Source organism: Salvelinus alpinus, chromosome 28 (assembly GCF_045679555.1).
Source record: "Salvelinus alpinus chromosome 28, SLU_Salpinus.1, whole genome shotgun sequence".
Lineage (NCBI taxonomy): Eukaryota > Metazoa > Chordata > Actinopteri > Salmoniformes > Salmonidae > Salvelinus > Salvelinus alpinus.
The window spans coordinates 12,537,332-12,556,682 of record NC_092113.1 but is presented as its reverse complement, the minus strand read 5'-3'; the positions used below and the strand labels follow the sequence as shown (position 1 = coordinate 12,556,682).

At 45.6% G+C, this 19,351-nt stretch overlaps 1 protein-coding gene across 5 annotated transcripts in view; it reads left to right on the top strand.

Annotated features, from left to right (window-relative positions):
* Positions 1–19,351, top strand: part of LOC139557207 (kazrin-like) — a 350,504-nt gene that overhangs the window by 172,307 nt on the left and 158,846 nt on the right. The window contains exon 1 of one of the 5 annotated variants that reach the window (XM_071371699.1): positions 7,657–7,917. The exons of the other annotated variants lie outside the window; for them this stretch is intronic. Coding sequence (XP_071227800.1) covers positions 7,827–7,917 — 91 coding nt within the window. The 5' untranslated portion in view covers positions 7,657–7,826. Of the gene's footprint in view, positions 1–7,656; positions 7,918–19,351 lie in introns of those variants that run through there. 5 annotated transcript variants of the gene reach the window in all.

The following is a 19,351-nucleotide window of genomic DNA, read 5'->3' as shown; positions in this document are numbered from 1 at the left end:
ATATTTCTGTATTTCATATTCAATACATTTAAAAAAAAATCCTAAAACATGTTTTATCTTTGTCATTATGGAGTATTGTAGATGGGTGACAAAAAAATCAACAGTTGAAGTCGGAAGTTTACATACACCTTAGCCAAATACATTTAAACTCAGTTTGTCACGTTCTGACCATAGTTCTTGTGTGTTTTGCTTGTTTTAGTGTTGGTCAGGACGTGAGCTGGGTGGGCATTCTATGTTGTGTGTCTAGTTTGTCTGTTTCTATGTTTGGCCTAATATGGTTCTCAATCAGAGGCAGGTGTTTTGTGTTGTCTCTGATTGGGAATCATATATAGGTGGCTTGTTTTGTGTTGGGGTTTGTGGGTGGTTGTTTCCTGTCTTTGTGTTTTCTCTGCACCAGATAGGGCTGTATCGGTTTGCCACATTTGTTATTTTGTATTCGTTGTAAGTGTTCACTGTTTATCGTTTTATTAAACATGTTGAGCACTGGCTACGCTGCGTGTTGGTCCGATCCCTGTTACACCGTCTCTTCTCGTGAAGAGGAGGAAGGCTGCCGTTACAGAACCACCCACCAATCTCGGACCAAGCAGCGTAGCAACGGGCAGCAGCGGCAGCAGCAGCAGCAGTGGTACCAGGAGGAATGGACTTGGGAAGAGGTGTTGGACGGAAAGGGTTGCTACACATGGGAGGAGATCCTGGCTGGTAAGGATCGCCTTCCATGGGAACAGGTGGAGGCAGCTAGGAGAGCGGAAGCAGCTGCGAAGGGGAACCGGTGTTATGAGGGAACACGGTTGGCCAGGAAGCCCGAGAAGAAACCCCAAAAATTTCTTGGGGGGGGGGGGGGGGGCTAAAGGGGATGTGTGGCGAAGTCAGGTAGGAGACCTGCGCCAACTTCCCGGGCTTGCCGTGGAGAGCGAGAGTACGGGCAGACACCGTGTTGTGCGGAAAGGCGCACGGTGTCTCCTGTACGTGTGTATAGCCCGGTGCGGTACATCCTGGCTCCACGTATCGGCCGGGCTAGAGTGGGCATCGAGCCAGGTGCCATGAAGCAGGCTCAACATATCTGGTCTCCAGTATGTCTCCTCGGGCCGGTGTACATGGCACCAGCCTTACGCATGGTGTCCCCGGTTCGCCAGCACAGCCCAGTGCGGGCTATTCCACCTCGCCGCACTGGCCTGGCTACGGGGAGCATTAAACCAGGTAAGGTTGGGCAGGCTCGGTGCTTAAGAGCTCCTGTACGCCTTCACGGTCCGGTATATCCGGCGCCACCTCCTCGCCCCAGCCCAGTAACACCAGTGCCTACACCACGCACCAGGCTTCCTGTGCGTCTCCAGAACTCTGTTCCTCCTCCACGCACTCTCCCTGTGGTCTCCAGCCCGGTACCACCAGTTCCGGCACCACGCACCAGGTGTATAGTGCGCCTCGAGAGTCCAGTATGCCCTGTTCCTGCTCCCCGCACTAGCCTTGAGGTGGTGTCTACAAACCGGTACCACCAGTTCCGGCAACACGCACCAGGCCTACTGTGCGCCTCAGCAGGTCTGAGCTGCCTGCCTGCCCAGCGTCGTCTGAGCTGCCTGCCTGCCCAGCGCCGTCTGAGCTGCCTGCCTGCCCAGCGCCGTCTGAGCTGCCTGCCTGCCCAGCGCCGTCTAAGCTACCTGCCTGCCCAGCGCCGTCTGAGCTGCCTGCCTGCCCAGCGCCTTCTGAGCCATCTGCCTGCCCAGCGCCATCTGAGCCATCTGCCTGCCCAGCGCCATCTGAGCCATCCGTCTGCCCAGCGCCATCTGAGCCATCCGTCTGCCCAGCGCCATCTGAGCCATCCGTCTGCCCAGCGCCATCTGAGCCATCCGTCTGCCCAGCGCCATCTGAGCCATCCGTCTGCCCCGAGCCGTCAGAGCCGCCCGTCTGTCCCGAGCCATTAGAGCCGTCCGTCAGTCCCGAGCCATTAGAGCCGTCCGTCAGTCAGGAGCTGCCAGAGCCGCCAGCCAGTCAGGAGCTGCCAGAGCCGCCAGCCAGTCAGGAGCTGCCAGAGCCGCCAGCCAGTCAGGAGCTGCCAGAGCCGCCAGCCAGTCAGGAGCTGCCAGAGCCGCCAGCCAGTCAGGAGCTGCCAGAGCCGCCCGCCAGTCATGAGCCGCCCTCCAGTCATGAGCCGCCCTCCAGTCATGAGCCGCCCTCCAGTCATGAGCTGCCCTCCAGTCATGAGCTGCCCTCCAGTCATGAGCTGCCCTCCAGTCATGAGCTGCCATTCAGTCATGAGCTGCCATTCAGTCCTGAGCTACCTCTCTGTCCTGAGCTACCTCTCTGTCCTAAGCTACCTCTCTGTCCTAAGCTACCTCTCGGTTCGGAGCTGTCTCCTCAGTCTGATGGGGCTCTTTGTGAGGGTTCCTAGGCCAAGGTCGGCGGCGAGGGTCGCCACTCAAAGGACGCTAAGGAGTGGGACAAAGACAATGGTGGAGTGGTGTCCTCGTCCAGCGCCGGAGCCGCCGGAGTATGATTTTTAAGTAATTAATTAGCATTTTATTGCATGACATAAGTATTTGATACATCAGAAAAGCAGAACTTAATATTTGGTACAGAATCCTTTGTTTGCAATTACAGAGATCATACGTTTCCTGTAGTTCTTGACCAGGTTTGCACACACTGCAGCAGGGATTTTGGCCCACTCCTCCATACAGACCTTCTCCAGATCCTTCAAGTTTCGGGGCTGTCGCTGGGCAATACGGACTTTCAGCTCCCTCCAAAGATTTTCTATTGGGTTCAGGTCTGGAGACTGGCTAGGCCACTCCAGGACCTTGAGATACTTCTTACGGAGCCACTCCTTAGTTGCCCTGGCTGTGTGTTTCGGGTCGTTGTCATGCTGGAAGACCCAGCCACGACCCATCATCAATGCTCTTACTGAGGGAAGGAGGTTGTTGGCTAAGATCTCGCAATACATGGCCCCATCCATCCTCCCCTCAATACGGTGCAGTCGTCCTGTCCCCTTTGCAGAAAAGCATCCCCAAAGAATGATGTTTCCACCTCCATGCTTCACAGTTGGGATGGTGTTCTTGGGGTTGTACTCATCCTTCTTCTTCCTCCAAACACGGCGAGTGGAGTTTAGACCAAAAAGCTCTATTTTTGAATCATCAGACCACATGACCTTCTCCCATTCCTCCTCTGGATCATCCAGATGGTCATTGGCAAACTTCAGACGGGCCTGGACATGCGCCTGCTTGAGCAGGGGGACCTTGTGTGCGCTGCAGGATTTTAATCCATGACGGCGTAGTGTGTTACTAATGGTTTTCTTTGAGACTGTGGTCCCAGCTCTCTTCAGGTCATTGACCAGGTCCTACCGTGTAGTTCTGGGCTGATCCCTCACCTTCCTCATGATCATTGATGCCCCACGAGGTGAGATCTTGCATGGAGCCCCAGACCGAGGGTGATTGACCATCATCTTGAACTTCTTCTATTTTCTTCTATTTTCTAATAATTGCGCCAACAGTTGTTGCCTTCTCACCAAGCTGCTTGCCTATTGTCCTGTAGCCCATCCCAGCCTTGTGCAGGTCTACAATTTTATCCCTGATGTCCTTACACAGCTCTCTGGTCTTGGCCATTGTGGAGAGGTTGGAGTCTGTTTGATTGAGTGTGTGGACAGGTGTCTTTTATACAGGTAACGAGTTCAAACAGGTGCAGTTAATACAGGTAATGAGTGGAGAACAGGAGGGCTTCTTAAAGAAAAACTAACAGGTCTGTGAGAGCCGGAATTCTTACTGGTTGGTAGGTGATCAAATACTTATGTCATGCAATAAAATGCAAATGAATTACTTAAAAATCATACAATGTGATTTTCTGTATTTTTGTTTTAGATTCCGTCTCTCACAGTTGAAGTGTACCTATGATAATAATTACAGACCTCTACATGCTTTGTAAGTAGGAAAACCTGCAAAATCGGCAGTGTATCAAATACTTGTTCTCCCCACTGTATAGGTGGCTTGTTTTGTGTTGGGGTTTGTGGGAGGTTGTTTCCTGTCTTTGTGTTTTCTCTGCACCAGATAGGGCTGTATCTGTTTGCCACATTTGTTATTTTGTATTCGTTGTAAGTGTTCACTGTTTATCGTTTTATTAAACATGTTGAGCACTGGCTACGCTGCGTGTTGGTCCGATCCCTGTTACACCCTCTCTTCTCGTGAAGAGGAGGAAGGCTGCCGTTACACAGTTTTTCACAATTCCTGACATTTAATCAGAGTAAAAATTCCCTGTCTTAGGTCAGTTAGGATCACCACTTTATTTTAAGAATGTGAAATGTCAGAATAATAGAGAATTGTAATAGTACTATCAGAATCGTAGAGAGAATTATTTATTTCAGCTTCTATTTCTTTCATCACATTCCCAGTGGGTCAGAAGTTTACATACACTCAATTAGTATTTGGTAGCATTGCCTTTAAATTGATTAACTTGGGTCAAACGTTTCGGGTAGCCTTCCACAAGCTTCCCACAATAAGTTGGGTGAATTTTGACCCATTCCTCCTGACAGAGCTGGTGTATTTGAGTCAGGTTTGTAGGCCTCCTTGATCGCATATGCTTTTTCAGTTCCCACATGTTCTATAGGATTGAGGTCAGGGCTTTGTGATGGCCACTCCAATACCTTGACTTTGTTGTCCTTAAGCCATTTTGCCACAACTTTGGAAGTATGCTTGGGGTCATTTTCCGTTTGGAAGACCCATTTGCGACCAAGCTTTAACTTCCTTACTGATGTCTTGAGATGTTGCTTCAATATATCCACATAATATTCCTTTCTCATGATGCCATCTATTTTGTGAAGTACACCAGTGCCTCCTGCAGCAAAGCACCCCAACAACATGATGCTGCCACCCCCGTGCTTCATGGTTGGGATTGTGTTCTTCGGCTTGCAAGCCTCCCCCTTTTTCCTCCAAACATAATGATGGTCATTATGGCCAAACAGTTCTATTTTTGTTTCATCAGACCAGAGGACATTTCTCCAAATACGATCTTTGTCCCCATGTGCAGTTACAAACCATAGTCTGGCTTTTTATGGCGGTTTTGGAGCAGTGGCTTCTTCCTTGCTGTGCGGCCTAGGACTCGTTTTACTGTGGACATAGATACTTTTGTACCTGTTTCCTCCAGCATCTTCACAAGGTCCTTTGCTGTTGTTCTGGGATTGATTTGCACTTTTGGCACCAAAGTACATTCATCTCTAGGAGACAGAACGTGTCTCCTTCCTGAGCGGTATGACGGCTGCGTGGTCCCATGGTGTTTATACTTGCGTACTATTGTTTGTACAGATGGTCGTGGTACCTTCAGACGTTTGGAAATTGCTCCCAAGGATGAACCAGACTTGCGGCAGTCTCCAATTTTTTTTCTGAGGTCTTGGCTGATTTCTTTTGATTTCCCCATGATGTCAAGCAAAGAGGCACTGAGTTTGAAGGTAGGCCTTGAAATGTATCCACAGGTACACCTCCATTTGACTCAAGTTATGTCAATTAGCCTATCAAAAGCTTCTGTAGCCATGACATCATTTTCTGGAATTTTCCAAGCGGTTTAATGGCACAGTCAACATAGTGTATGTACATTTCTGACCCACTGGAATTGTGATACAGTGAATTATAAGTGGAATAATCTGTCTGTAAACAATTGTTGAAAAAATGACTTGTGTCATACACAAAGTATATGTCCTAACCGACTTGCCAAAACTATAGTTTGTTAACAAGAAATTTGTGGAGTGGTTGAAAAACGAGTTTTAATGACTCCAACCTAAGTGTATGTAAACCACCGGGCTTACACTCTATTTTTTCAATTTAGAATTCAGACTGTAACACAACAAAATGTGGAATAAGTCAAGAGTTTGATTTGTCAATCATTTCTCACAATGCTTGACACGACTCTGAAAATGTGTATTTGTTTGTTCATGTATGCATGCAGGAGTGTATTTTTTCAGTGGACATTTAGATTGGTAACATGCGCAAAACATCAAAACACGTTTGATTGACTGACATTTCCCTTCTTTATAGGGCTTCCGAGAGTGTTACTCTTTTGAAAGCATTTTCTTTAATCCTAATTGCCACGCTGATAGAATCTCCCGGAAACTCCTTCAACTCCTAATGCGGAAAGTTAACTTGGTGAACAGAGGGTAATACTATTCCCTCTATCAGTCTCAATTAAAAGTGAGGAGAGGCCATTGCATCGTAATACGTCATCATTTAAGGCGTTAGTGGTCTTCCAGAAAAGATTGAGTGTTAAATTCTTGTCACACCACTAACCTGGCTGACTCGCTGAACTTTTTAATAATCAGGTTAAAACCTGTTCTGATTGGCCAAGTGGTTGGGGTGTACATTTAAAGGAGTAGTTCACCAAAATTACAAATGCACACAGTTCTCCAATTACCTAGACTCTTCTCACGGGTCACGAAGTACACAGTTTGGCTTATTTAGTTAGTTTCAGCAGTCTTTGGCTAGCTTGAGCTTCTGATCTTCTGACTTTTTAGCCTTGAAGCAAATCGATCCAACGTTCAAGTGAGCCTGTAAGGCTGTTTCCTAGTAACACAGAATTTTGCTCTACACTACCTTGTGGGCCAGGGACACACACACACACACACACACCACCCTCCACCGCCTCCCAAGCAAGGAATCGGCAGGAGAACCTGTCCTATCATACCTCTCATTGGCAGCCATGATGGATAACTCTAAAACATTCACCGGCAAGAAAAACAAAGCAAACACTTAGGCTCAAAGATACCTGCCGTCCATTTTCTTCCCTCCGTGGTATAAATGTTAGTAGTGCCTTCAAAGTGTTTTCTTTAAAGGGGGTGAGATGAGTCATTTGTTTCACTTTGTTGGGTGTCTAGGGGATGGTATTGCTGGACCTGGAGCTCATTGACCCTGCCTTGGGGATTGGCTCCGAGGCTGGTAGCTGGTGGGAGTGGGGGTATATTGGAGAGATGGAACTGATAGAGCAGTGTCGTGCTCCTGTGGGATAATTTGATTTGGACTTTCGCTGTTTGCCTGTGCTTCATTTGCTCTGTTCTCATATCGATAGGTAGATAAATTGTCTGTAGATGTCCATGTGATACCCGGCAGGTCACAAATCCATTTTGTAGCTAGGCCTAGTGAGTTATCTGCATTAGAGACCTTGGCCCTGAGTGACCCCTGTTTGACCTGATGGATGGGACTAGAGGGAGGTTTCCTCCCCACTCCCTCACTCCCCTGGGACTACCACCACCATAAACCAGCTGCCAGCCCAATGGAAAATGGAGGTGAGGGTCCCTCCTCCACCTCCTGATGCTTCCCTAACTCCCCCCATCCCCAAATGACCACCCACCTTCAGTTAATGCTTTATTATTGGAGCCCTGCTGGTTGCTCTCTGGTGAGGTTATGCAGTATGTCTACTCACAGTTTTACATTGTTCCTATGAGTGTTCATTAGACTGTTATGACACGTACATAAGAGTTATATGACCCTTCAATCAGGGTTACTCACACTCACTGTGTCTTCGACATGCCTGACTCTGACCTCATAGTGTGTGTGCGTGCGTGCATGCGTGCGTGCGTGTGTGTACGTGCTTGTGTGTGCGTGTGTGTACGTGCTTGTGTGTGCGTGTGAGTGTGCTGCTCCGATCAGGGTGTTTCTGGTAAAGGAACAGAAGCATAGTGGGGGGCCATTCAGAGTAGAGGATGCTGAGGATGCACACACACACAGACACACACAGATTAACAGTGTTAAGCTGCACAACTCGCCCGGGATAAATGCGGTCAGAGAGGGGAACAGCTGAGCAAACAACATCCGCAGGAGGGAGAGAGTAGAGGAGAGAGGGACAGAGAGAGGAAGAGAAAAAGGAGGATGGAGTTCTCGTCCCGGCACAGTGCCGGGGATCGGTTGCCACTTTGGATATGTATCAGACAGGAGCCCGGAGCAGCAGGGACACATGGAGGTAACGGTTAACAAACTATAATGTAGCCAATAGCCAACAGTTTCCCATTCATGTTCTGGGAGACTACCTACTGTTAATTTTATCTCAGACAGCAAGTGTGGTTAATCGCTAATTATAAACTGGGAGGTTCGAGCCCTGAATGCTGGCTGATTGGCTGACAGCCTTGGTATTTCAGACCATATACCACGGGTATGACAAAACATTTATTTTTACTGCTCAATTACGTTGGTAACCAGTTTATAATAGCAATAAGGCACCTCGGGGGCTTGTGGTATATGACCAATATATGACCAATATACTACGGCTAATTGTCTTGTGTCGTCCTGTATGTTGAAATAGTGTTCTATTAAAGTTTCTTTAATAGAACAACAATCTTGTGCAGTCACTATTTCTTGTTGAAATAATGTTCCAAGAACGTTTTTAGAGCATTTTTATGTTGTCATGAAGCGTACAGTACAGTACAGTACAGTACAGTACAGTACAGTAGATAGGAACAGATGTGTAGATCCTGAAGCAAAGTAGAGCGCGTCACATGCTGTAATGCTATCCAGAGGTATTATGATATGATACATTAGAGGACAGAACGTCTAATCTTGATACAGTCAGTTATGAACAGACAGAAGAGGTAATTATTGTTGGGGGTGTGTTATCTGAATGGTTGTTGTGGCAGTGCTTGCTTGAAGCCACATATTTACGATTTATTTATATTTTGTACTTTTTCTCTCTCAAAAAAAGTTGATGTCGAATTTAGCAGCGAGGCTTGTAACGGTTTAGGTTTGTGCTATTTGTTGAATTATAGTATTTTAAATCCACTTTAGTTTTATTATCTGTGGGATTTTGGCTTAAGGCTCTGTTTTGAACACTCAGTATGCTAATTTGCTGTTTCATATAAATCTTTTGAGTGTTGTGCAAGATTCTTGAACGATCAACCGTAAACATTTTCACAAGCCTCCTGTCTCATTTTGTCAGGTTGACATTTCTGGGCCAGAAATGTTATTGTGGAACACGGCTCTGTTAAAAGTTGGCCAGAGGAATATCAACTAGCACTTCAAAGAGCCGTCATGTTTACAGCGTTAGTTTTTACTTCAAATATACACCTAAAAGCTTTCCTCTATCTACTGCCTTCCAGTCAGTGAGTATCTGGACTTTGTTGACATCAAAAACAGCCCTTGTAGTTGGAATGGTACTTTTTTCCTAATATGTGTATGTTTTCTGCTGCTAAACACAGGCTTTTAGTGGACAACATTAAGGTACTGGACTGTGACTGGGCGGGTAGAACAGTATATACTGTTTTCTGCTCTGAAGGTAGTGGGAACATGCTCGGGTCTCTTCGGTGTCACTTCATGTCACTCTCCTAGTCCAAGTCTGTAATCCCAACCTGTTTCAAGCTGACTACCAAATTGCCCCTGTTCCCAAGAACTCCAAGGTAACCTGCCTAAATCATTATCGTCCCGTAGCACTCACATCTGTAATCATGAAGTGCTTTGAATGGCTGGTCATAGCACATATCAACACCATCATCCCAGACACCCTGGACCCACTCCAATTCGCAGATCCACAGATAACGCAATCTTAATTGCACTTCCCACTGCTCTCTACCATCTGGTCAAGAACAATACCTATGAGAGAATGCTGTTCATTGACTACAGCTCAGCATTCAACACCATAGTACCCTCCAAACTCAACACCAAGGTCAGGATCCTGGGACTGTACACCTTCCTCTGCAACTGGATCCTGAACTTCCTGACAAGCCGTCCCCAGTTGCTGAGGGTAGGCAACAACACTGCCACGCTGACCCTCAACGCGGGGTTCAAATGAAATCCCAAATTCAAGAACATTGGGAAATAACGACACTCCAAAAAGACGTCACCTCTTTTCCCCTTTTTATTTGTGGCCGGGCAGGCTAGCACGTTTCAGCAGTTATGTTTTCATCAGAGCATCCTCAACCCAGGGGCCCCTGATCACCGACTATGATGAAACAGTCTACAGGGAGGAGGTCAGAGACCTGGCAGTGTGGTTCCAGGACAACAACCTCTCCCACATTGTCATTAAGACCAAGGAGCTGATTGTGGACTACAAGAAACAGGCGGGCGAGTATGCCCCATCTACATTGACGGGGCTGTGGTGGAGTGGGTCGAGAGCTTCAAGTTCCTTGGTGTCCACATCCCTAAGGACATGGTCCACACATACACACAGAGTCATGAAAATGGCATGACAGCGCCTCTTCCCCCTCAAGAGGCTGAACAGATTTGGCATGGGCCCTCAGATCTTAAAAAGGTTCTACAGCTGCACCAATGAGAGCATCTTGACTGGCTGCGTCACTGCTTGGTATGGCAACTGTAACGTGTGCGCTGGGAGTCGGGAAGCAAGTTCAGGGAGTGAATAATTTAAGAAATAAACGAACATGAACAAAACAAGAAACACGAACAACTCACAGACAGGAAAATGAAACAGAAACAATGACGCCTGGGAAAGGAACCAAAGGGAGTGGCATATATAGGGCAGGTAATCAAGGAGGTGATGGATAACAGGTGAGCGTCATTATGCGCTGATGCGCGTAACGATGGTGACAGGTCTGCGCCATAACGAGCAGCCTGGTGACCTAGAGGCCGGAGAGGGAGCACACGTGACAATAACCCCTCCCCGATGCGCGGCCCCAGCTGCAGGACGCCGACCAAATGACGATCCCGGGGATCAGGAGTGGACCGGTCATCTAAAGTGCGGGAACCTGTCGATCTGGCTGAGGCGTGGGAGCATGGCGACCTGGAGCGCCGGAGAGAGAGCATACGTGACAGCAACTGCACCGCCCTCGACCGCAAAGCGCTACAGAGGGTGGTGCGGATGGCCCAACACATCCCTGGCGGTGTCAGAGGAAGGGCTGAAAAATTGCCAAAGACATCAGCCACCCTAGCCATAGGCTGTTCTCCCTGCTACCGTTCGGCAATCGGTACCGGAGCCTCGGGTCTCGGACCAACAGGCTCCAAAACAGCTTCTATCCCCAAGCCATAAGACTGCTAAATAGTTAATCATATGGTTATGCAGACAATCTGCATTGACTCTATTTTGCACTGACCCTATGCCCACTCACAAGACTCTACCCATCCACCCACCCACACACACACACACATTTTGTACTTTCACACTCATCTTATACGCTGCTGCTACTCTGTTCCTTTTTGACTTCTATTATTATTATCTATACCCTGTCTATATGTACAGTACATATCTACCTCAAATACTTCATACCCCTACAAGTTGATCTGGTACTCCCTTTATATAGCTTAATTCTATATTTATTTGTTTTACTCTGCATCATTGTGAAAGGGCTCGTAAGTACGCATTTCAAAGTTACGTCTACACCAGTTGCATTCGGCGCACGTTACAAATAAAATTAGACTGGGTTTCTTTTTTCCAGTACGGGACACTTGTTGTCACATACATGTACGGAACCCACATGGAAAGCTAGGTTCAATTTTTCACTGGACTTGTCTCAAATGGTGTATTTCCCATGTAGTGCACTACAATACTTTCCAGTGGCTTGTCGAGTGCTCTACATGAGGAATATTGTGTATACTCTGGCCCAGACTCACAAATCAAAGCCTATAGGCCAACCAATCCAAAGCCTCCCCTGCTGACCACCTGGACTATACTTGTGTAGAAGTACATTGGATTTCTGTTGCATTCAAAAGCTCATCCACATCAAATAGATGCTCTGAAGTTAGTTTTCAAGTTTATGCTGTATAATCAGATGCTCTTAGACTCTTGGGTCAGACAAAATGTGTCTATTGATTGCCTGTGTAAATATGGGGGTAGAGTTTTTTTTTACATCCATAGAGACCCCTTCCAATTTAGCTGGGAATTTTCATTGCCAAACAATGGTTTGTTTGTCATTAAAAAGTTATATTGTTATTGCAGTGGTTCACAATCTTTTCACTCAGGCATTCTTGGATATAGGTATGAATAGCACCAGGTATCTTTCCTGATACAAAACCTATTCATTAAAGAGTGACAGAGCTCAAAACACACTATAATGAAAGAGCCTGTAAGCATGCAGGCATGTGTGTGAGTGAGTGTGTTAAATTAATTATTAACTTAAGTCTTAACTAATTACTAAACTGAATTCATAATTATCTGTACCAGATGAGTACCAGTTCCTTACACTTCTCTCCCTATTGCCACTGTTGAGGGGGCACACTGACCGGACCAGGCAAAGAGTCCTCATATTTTCTCTAGTAAGTGGTTCCTACATGGAGCAAAGATATGCTAGGCAAGATGCTAGACATTGAGTAGAGAGCGTGTTGAGTGACACACACAGCGTTTAATTTCATTTTAGCTGCTGGGAATGGGCAGGACACGCAGGAGGGATTTTGTAAATTAATTTGATCAAGCTATGTAGTCTTTTGATTCCTTCTTGATTAATGAATTAAACAAACATGTTTTGGTGTTTCTCTGTAATACTATCCACATCAATCAAGTTAGAGTAGCTTGTCTAGCTATCTTAGCTGGCATGCCTGCTGGCAAGGTGGCTAGACTTGAGAAAAGCAAGCAATTACTAAATGTACTGAATAAGACTCACATTCCTTTCAATTGTTTACCCATATTTTAGCACAGATGCAGAGAAGCATATTTAGAACCACCAGTCAAGAGGATACAGACAGCTCAAGAGCTATGCTTAGATATCAGTGGAGGCTGGTGGGAGGAGCTATAGGAGGACAGGCTCATTGTAATGGCTGGAATGGAATAGATGGTTGGGATGAATGCAGAAGACACATTTCGGTTGAATGCATCCTGTTGTGCAACTGACTAGGTTTTCCTTTCCCAGCTCAGTGCCAAAACATGGTTATTTACCAATATAACTTATGCACGTTGTAACTGCCACCGTTAATGCAGTAAAGGTCCGATGATGTTTTGAACACTTTCGGTACAAATGTGCCTTGTCGCAAAGCTAAAATCGGCATTCAAACAAGCCCTATCCACTGGCCGAGTCTACCAGCAGCAATGGAATATTCATGACCCGTCCCCATTTCACCTGGCGGGCGGGGTTAGCGGGCCAGATTTCTCAGAGTATGAATATCGGCTGTCGCAACATGAATGGAGACAATTCCAGACTCAAGAAAGAGCCTTCAGAAAAAGCCTAAACACTAAACTGCTCCAGGAGAATACAAACTTTATCTCCTTTGGGGATCCAGGGAAATTGAATAAATTGGCGGTTATTCTGAATGGAGCTTTCTACAAGAACGGCATCCTTTATGCAAAACTTTGGGACGGGATACCCTTCGGTGCTCCCCTCCTGAAATATGTTGCACGGATCCTGAGAAAGTTCCTTACACGCGAGGATCACCCAGCGGAGGAGACAGCGCAGGATTTTTGGGATACCATTCAACCATCAGAAACAGGTATGCCGGGAGAAATTGGCATACCTATGGCAACATCGTAAATCTAAAGTGATTTAAACTAAATTGAACAATAGTGCATACCCCAGCCTCCCGCCCAGTATAGTAATGTTGCTAATGTACAGAACTACTATAATGACAAATGCCAAGCCCTGCCTGATAGTGTACCAAGGCCATGCCCCCTTGGTGTGAAACTATGGAAATGGTATGACTAGACTATTTCCCAGAGACATGCAATTTCACCCTTAAGGAGGTAGATAATATTTTGACTTCCATACCAAACAAGGCAAGTGGATCAGATTAAAGGTACCTGACTCATGGAAGGGTGCTCTTATCCACAGAATACACCCAAAATACAATGTTCCAGAGGATCCATCTACATGGAGAGACATCTCCCTCTTGCCCTCTGACAATAAATTACCTTTTGGTTGGCCGTCATTGTAAATAAGAATTTGTTCTTAACTGACTTGCCTAGTTAAATAAAAAATAAAGTGTTCATGAAAAGCTTTCTCCCAAGATTCTACCATGGCTTGAAGATACAAGCATTTTCTCTCCCAAACAACAGGTGTATATATAGGCAGACAGTACATGCATTGTCTGCCAAAAAACTGGAACTGATGACTTCAAGCATGAATCCACAAAGTTTGACACTGTGTTTTTCGACCTTAGTACTTTGTCACATGGTGTAATGAGGAAATACAACTTCCCAAGACTTATTATATACGATGTGTACAACAGCTCTTTTCTCCAAGTTATCTGTGGGAAGCAGCTGACTGTTCCAATCCCACTCAAGGTGGGCAATGGAGTCCGGTTAACTTCATCCTAGCCATCAACCAGTAGCTGAAATGGCTATGCCAGTGTGTCCCAGCCCATGTGTGGTTACCGAACCCAGTACAGGGGTAAGCTGATGACTTTGTTATCAAAGACATGCTCCCTCGCACAAATTACTTTTTGAAATGGTCTGGGCTGGAAGTGAAAGACACAAAATATGCAGTGTTCTATGAAAGACACAGTTTGCCAATGTGCATATCCCACAGAACGCTCTGAGGGAAAATAATAACACAACTGTTCAAGTGGTGAGAAAGTGGCTATGCTTAAACACATACCACACGTGACATTTTCTTCCTGAGCCAAAGAGATGGGGGTTTGGGTGTCCCGAATGTTGAGTGGATTTACACTGCTACCACACTGACTCACCTGTTGAATATGCTCAACAGTGACGATGTGACAGTTAGGGAGTTAGCCAGAGCCTTCCTCCTTCTGGACATACGGAGGAAGAAGGCCACTGAGGACAACTTCCTGGGCTTCAGGAGGAGGGCCAATGGAAAACTGGACACTCGTGCTGTGGGCTTTGGAGTCTGGTCAGACTGGCCTGATCTCAACAACCTGTGCAAGAAGACTGGAATGCAGCTCAGATTAACACAAACCGAGCCAGTGACTGCCTCTGATGCAATTGTGGAGACTTCTGTCACCCATGATGGAACATCTCATCCTACATCCAGGACAACATTCCTCGGTATCAGACAGATGCAGCTACTGCAGCACTGGACTGGCCTGAGGCTTCAGGGGAAACTCGCTGCTCTGGACTGTAATGACCACTCTCCCATTCCATGTACCAGAATGCTGCCATTGGCAAGGACATACTCACCTTTACTGTTAAAGCGAGGCTGAAAGTTCTAGAGGCGAAAGAAACGCACACCTATTTAGGCGAGGTGCTGGCTAGCGGAGTAGAACACTTAAAAAATAAAGGAGAGCCGCACACTATAGGAGCTCAGATGCAAAAATATTTATGTCCAACGTTTCGACAGACAAGCTGTCTTCATCAGGGTATAATGACAAACACTGCGAGACTTATTTATATAGTGTCAAAAGACTCACACAGGTGTCTGTAATCATGCCCAGGTGTGGCCTGATATCATTGGTTAATTCTCATATATTAAAATAGCATACAAAAAACATAAATGGATAGCGTACGATCATAGATACAATTTGGCTACATAAGCTTACAAACATTTACAATAGCAAAATCAGAATAATCACAAGAATGGCTTCAGATCAAAGTCTACGTTGAGACCGAAGGGAGCAAGGGTCTTTAAGTTAAAGATCCAGGCAGCCTCTCGTTTTAACAATAAATAGTCGAGGTCACCCCCTCTCCTAGGGAGGGTGACATGTTCGATGCCAATATAACGTAGAGACGAAATCGAAGGGTTTTCTTCCAAAAAGTGGGCCGCAACTGGGTAAGCCGCGTTTCTGCACCTAATGGTGCTACGATGCTCCGAGATTCGTACTTTTAATTCGCGCTTTGTTTTACCCACATCATTTTTACCACAAGGACAAGTTATAAGATAAATAACTGCCTTAGTGAAGCACGTGATAACACCTTTGATTTTAATCTGTTTCCCTGTCTGGGGGTGTTTGAAGGATCTACATATATAAGTGCCATTGCATTGAGCACAGCCGTTACATTTGTAGTTTCCATCCAGTAGGGGCGCAAATAGACGTTGTGCAGGGATATCTTGGGGTGGTAAACCAGAGTTTACCAATTGATCTCTGAGGTTTCTGCCCCGCGAGAATACGGCCAAGGGAAGGTCCGAAAACACATTACCGATACTATCATCGGATCTTAGAATGTGCTAATGTTTGTGAACAATTTCCTTAATTTGTTCAGAGCACTTTGAATAGCGGGTAGTTAGAACACAAGAGTGCTTATTTTTGCGAGACTGACCTTGAAAAAGGTCATGTCTCGTTTTGTTTTGAATTTTCTCAATGGCAGTATTAATCTGACCGTTTTTGTACCCCTCTCCTTGAATTTTCTTTGCGTCTCAGCCATATTTCTGTCGAAATCTGATTGTTTTTTACAAATTATTTTGATTCGACGGAATTGGCTGTAGGGCAAACTGTTTTTCAAGGGAAGTGGGTGACATCTATCAGCCCTCAACAAACTGTTAGGATCAGTAGGTTTCCTGTAAAGATCAGTGTATAGAACATTATCTTCACACAAGATCAGAAGATCAAGAAAACTGATTTGTGTATCAGATTGCATAGTAAATCTCAGATGCTCAGAACAGGAGTTAAGAAAAGCATGGATGCCTGGAGCTGTTTTGCATCACCCCTCCATAGAACAAAAATATCATCAATATACCGTTTCCAAATAATGATGTTAGGCAAGAAAACATTTTTGAGAGGCTGAAAGTTCTACCAACAACATATTACCTTGTACTCTGGTACCCTGCAAACCATGATCCATTTTGTTTTCTACATGAGTCAAATGTAATGGAGTCTGTTGCCGATGTTGTGAATGGTTGCTGTTCATACAATCATTTGTTAATTGCTTGACATGACTGCCTTGTCAACCTGATAGTCAGCAAGGTGAGACAGGTAGTCTCACCAACAGCACACATCCATAAACATTATTGTGGAAGAGGAAGCTAGTTTGATGTTGATTATGTGTTTTCCTGTGTGCCAAACGTTGTGGGGGGAGGCCAGTGGGAGGTGCTCATTTTGGAAGTGGGCTGCTCATTTGATGGCTACGTGGAGCAGGCCTTTGCAGACAAGTTTTTTTTTAAATACAAGCCCCTTGTGGCACGCTTGGACAGCCTCGCGTGTAGGTGCAAGCTGGTGGCACTGATATTTGGCAGTCTCGGCCACGTACGCAGGCTTGCAGTGTGTGGTCTCTCCAGATTGCGGGCCTGAGAAAAACTAGGGCAAAGCAGTTGGCTAGGTACTGCTCTGTTTCAGCTGTCGTTGGCAGCCTAGCTGTTTGGAGAAGGATGTGTTTTCTGTATCCTTGAGTGTCCATGCATGCAGGGACCTTTGAAATGTTTGGATCCTTTTTTAATCTTATTTTGATTGGTGGATTTAAGTATTTAAAATGTGTGTGTTTTGTGTGTGTGTGTGTGTGTGTGTGTGTGTGTGTACATTCACACAGTGAATATTTGTATAGAGATAGTCAGTGCCAGGTAAAGGTGTGTGTGTGAAAGTGCCCCTATGCCAACTATAATTTGGTCCACTCTGATTTCTTCCTCCTAAAGATGTCATGCCAATCTGATGTTGGCCCTGAACCAATCATCAACAGACTACATCTCCAGAGCCCTATACTACGAATCAGGTTTGAGGAGTTACCGAGGTAACTTTGGTCAACTCTGAGTTCAATTCGGGATAACCGGTACCCAGTGCTTAATTTGTAAATCGGGAGGTGTCGGAACAAACAGTGAGCATGAGAGGGGGGTGACCTGGGGAGTTCTGAGTTACTGGAATGCGTAAAAATGTTACAAACTCCTTTATAATAAAGCATTGCATTCATATAATCACATTTCCGTAATGTCATAGAGCAGTAGAGTAGAGGCACAAACAGAAGTTGCACACATTGGCTCATTTTCTGTGAAGAACACGTAAAATAACACATTTTCATTGATTGCACACTGTGCACACTCCTACACATTTATATCACATGCAGTTTGTGGTGTCCGGGTCCACTGGACCCAAGGGTAATAAAAGTGTGGGAAAGTGTGTGTGTAGGTGAAAACAAGTAAAATTAAACAAAAATGTTTGTTTCACTCTGCCATCCTCCTCCCTGGGCCTGCTGTTTCAACATAGCACCAATAACCTGTCTGTCTCTCTGCCTGTCTGCCTGTCTCCCGCTTTTACCCTTTGTAGTGTGTGAAACTACATAATGTCTTGCGCCAACCTGCACAATGTTACAGTACATTACATTATTTCGATACATTATAAAAAAAAAAATCTGTATTTTCCCATACCCAGGTGCAAATTGGGGGAGGGACACAACAAATAAATAGCTTTGCATGTGTGGCTCCTTACTACAATCAATCAGTATGGCAAAAAGAATCTCTGCTCAGTGGGCTTCAGAAATACTTTTTGCAGAGAGAGAAGCTAGTATGGAAGGAGTGTCTTCCACTTTGGAAGATGAATCATTTTCAGAATATGAGGATCATGTCTCTGTCAACTCGGAGTCTGACAGTGAGTTGGAAGAAGAGGATCAGATTGACCCTCAGCCAGCCCCAGGACCAGCCCGTCAGCAGCCAGCCTCCATGTTCCTCGCCAAACTCTTGAAAAACTCCCTCTGATTAAGGACTGTCACTGGGTCTTCCACCATTCAGTTTGACTCCTTGGAAAGAGTTCTCCTGAATCACTCTCTGACTGAGTTGCTGCTCTGCAATTGCACTGAACACCCTCGCTTCCCTGGTGACTGCCCTGTGTGCAGTAATAATTGTGCAGTCTCTATTTTGGAGCATGAGTGACAGTTCAGATAGTTCTTGAAGGGCATCACACATAAGGCCTAGATTGTTAACAAACCTTATGCGAGGATATGCGCATGGCAAGGACACTATAGCTCTGACGGGATACACCATCGCGGGAGGCTTCCTCAGCTGCAGTAATGAAATGCTTGTGAAGAGCCGGGTCATTTTTCCACACAGGCTCTACAGTTCTAAAACTGGATGCCACCCATCTAGTGTCCAACATCCTGCCGATTTTGCACAGCTGAATGTCTAAACTTTCTGTGCACTTCCTCAGCTCCATTTTTTGTTGGATACGCTATAAAGCGCATATAGCTTGTCCATAATTATTTTTTAAATGAATGATAGCTCCCATCTTTTTTACCACATCTCCTACTGTGAGCTCAAGCCTGTGTGCCGAGCAGTGCCAAACAGTTATATTAAGAAAGAGGGCCTGGAGCCTTGTTGCTACTCCTCTCTTGCGTTCCAGCATGACAGTCAAGTTGTTGCTCAAAACTGTGAGTGGGTCTGTGACGTTTAGCCTCCTTGTAAGCTGTTCTGAAGACTCTGGCTGTAGTGTCTGTGCTTTTATTTTGAGCATTAACTACAACCTGTGTTAAGGTGTCCTCTTTAGACTTGTCTACAATGCTTGCTGCCACTAAATGGGCCTTGGTTTGGGAATGTTCAAAAACCTTTTTTCTGAGGGTTCTTTGTTGCTTTTTTTTACGTTGGAGGCAGAGGATGTTACTGTACATTCCACCTATTATTTTTCTAGTTCCATCCCTCCAGTCTTTGAATTTTGCTTGA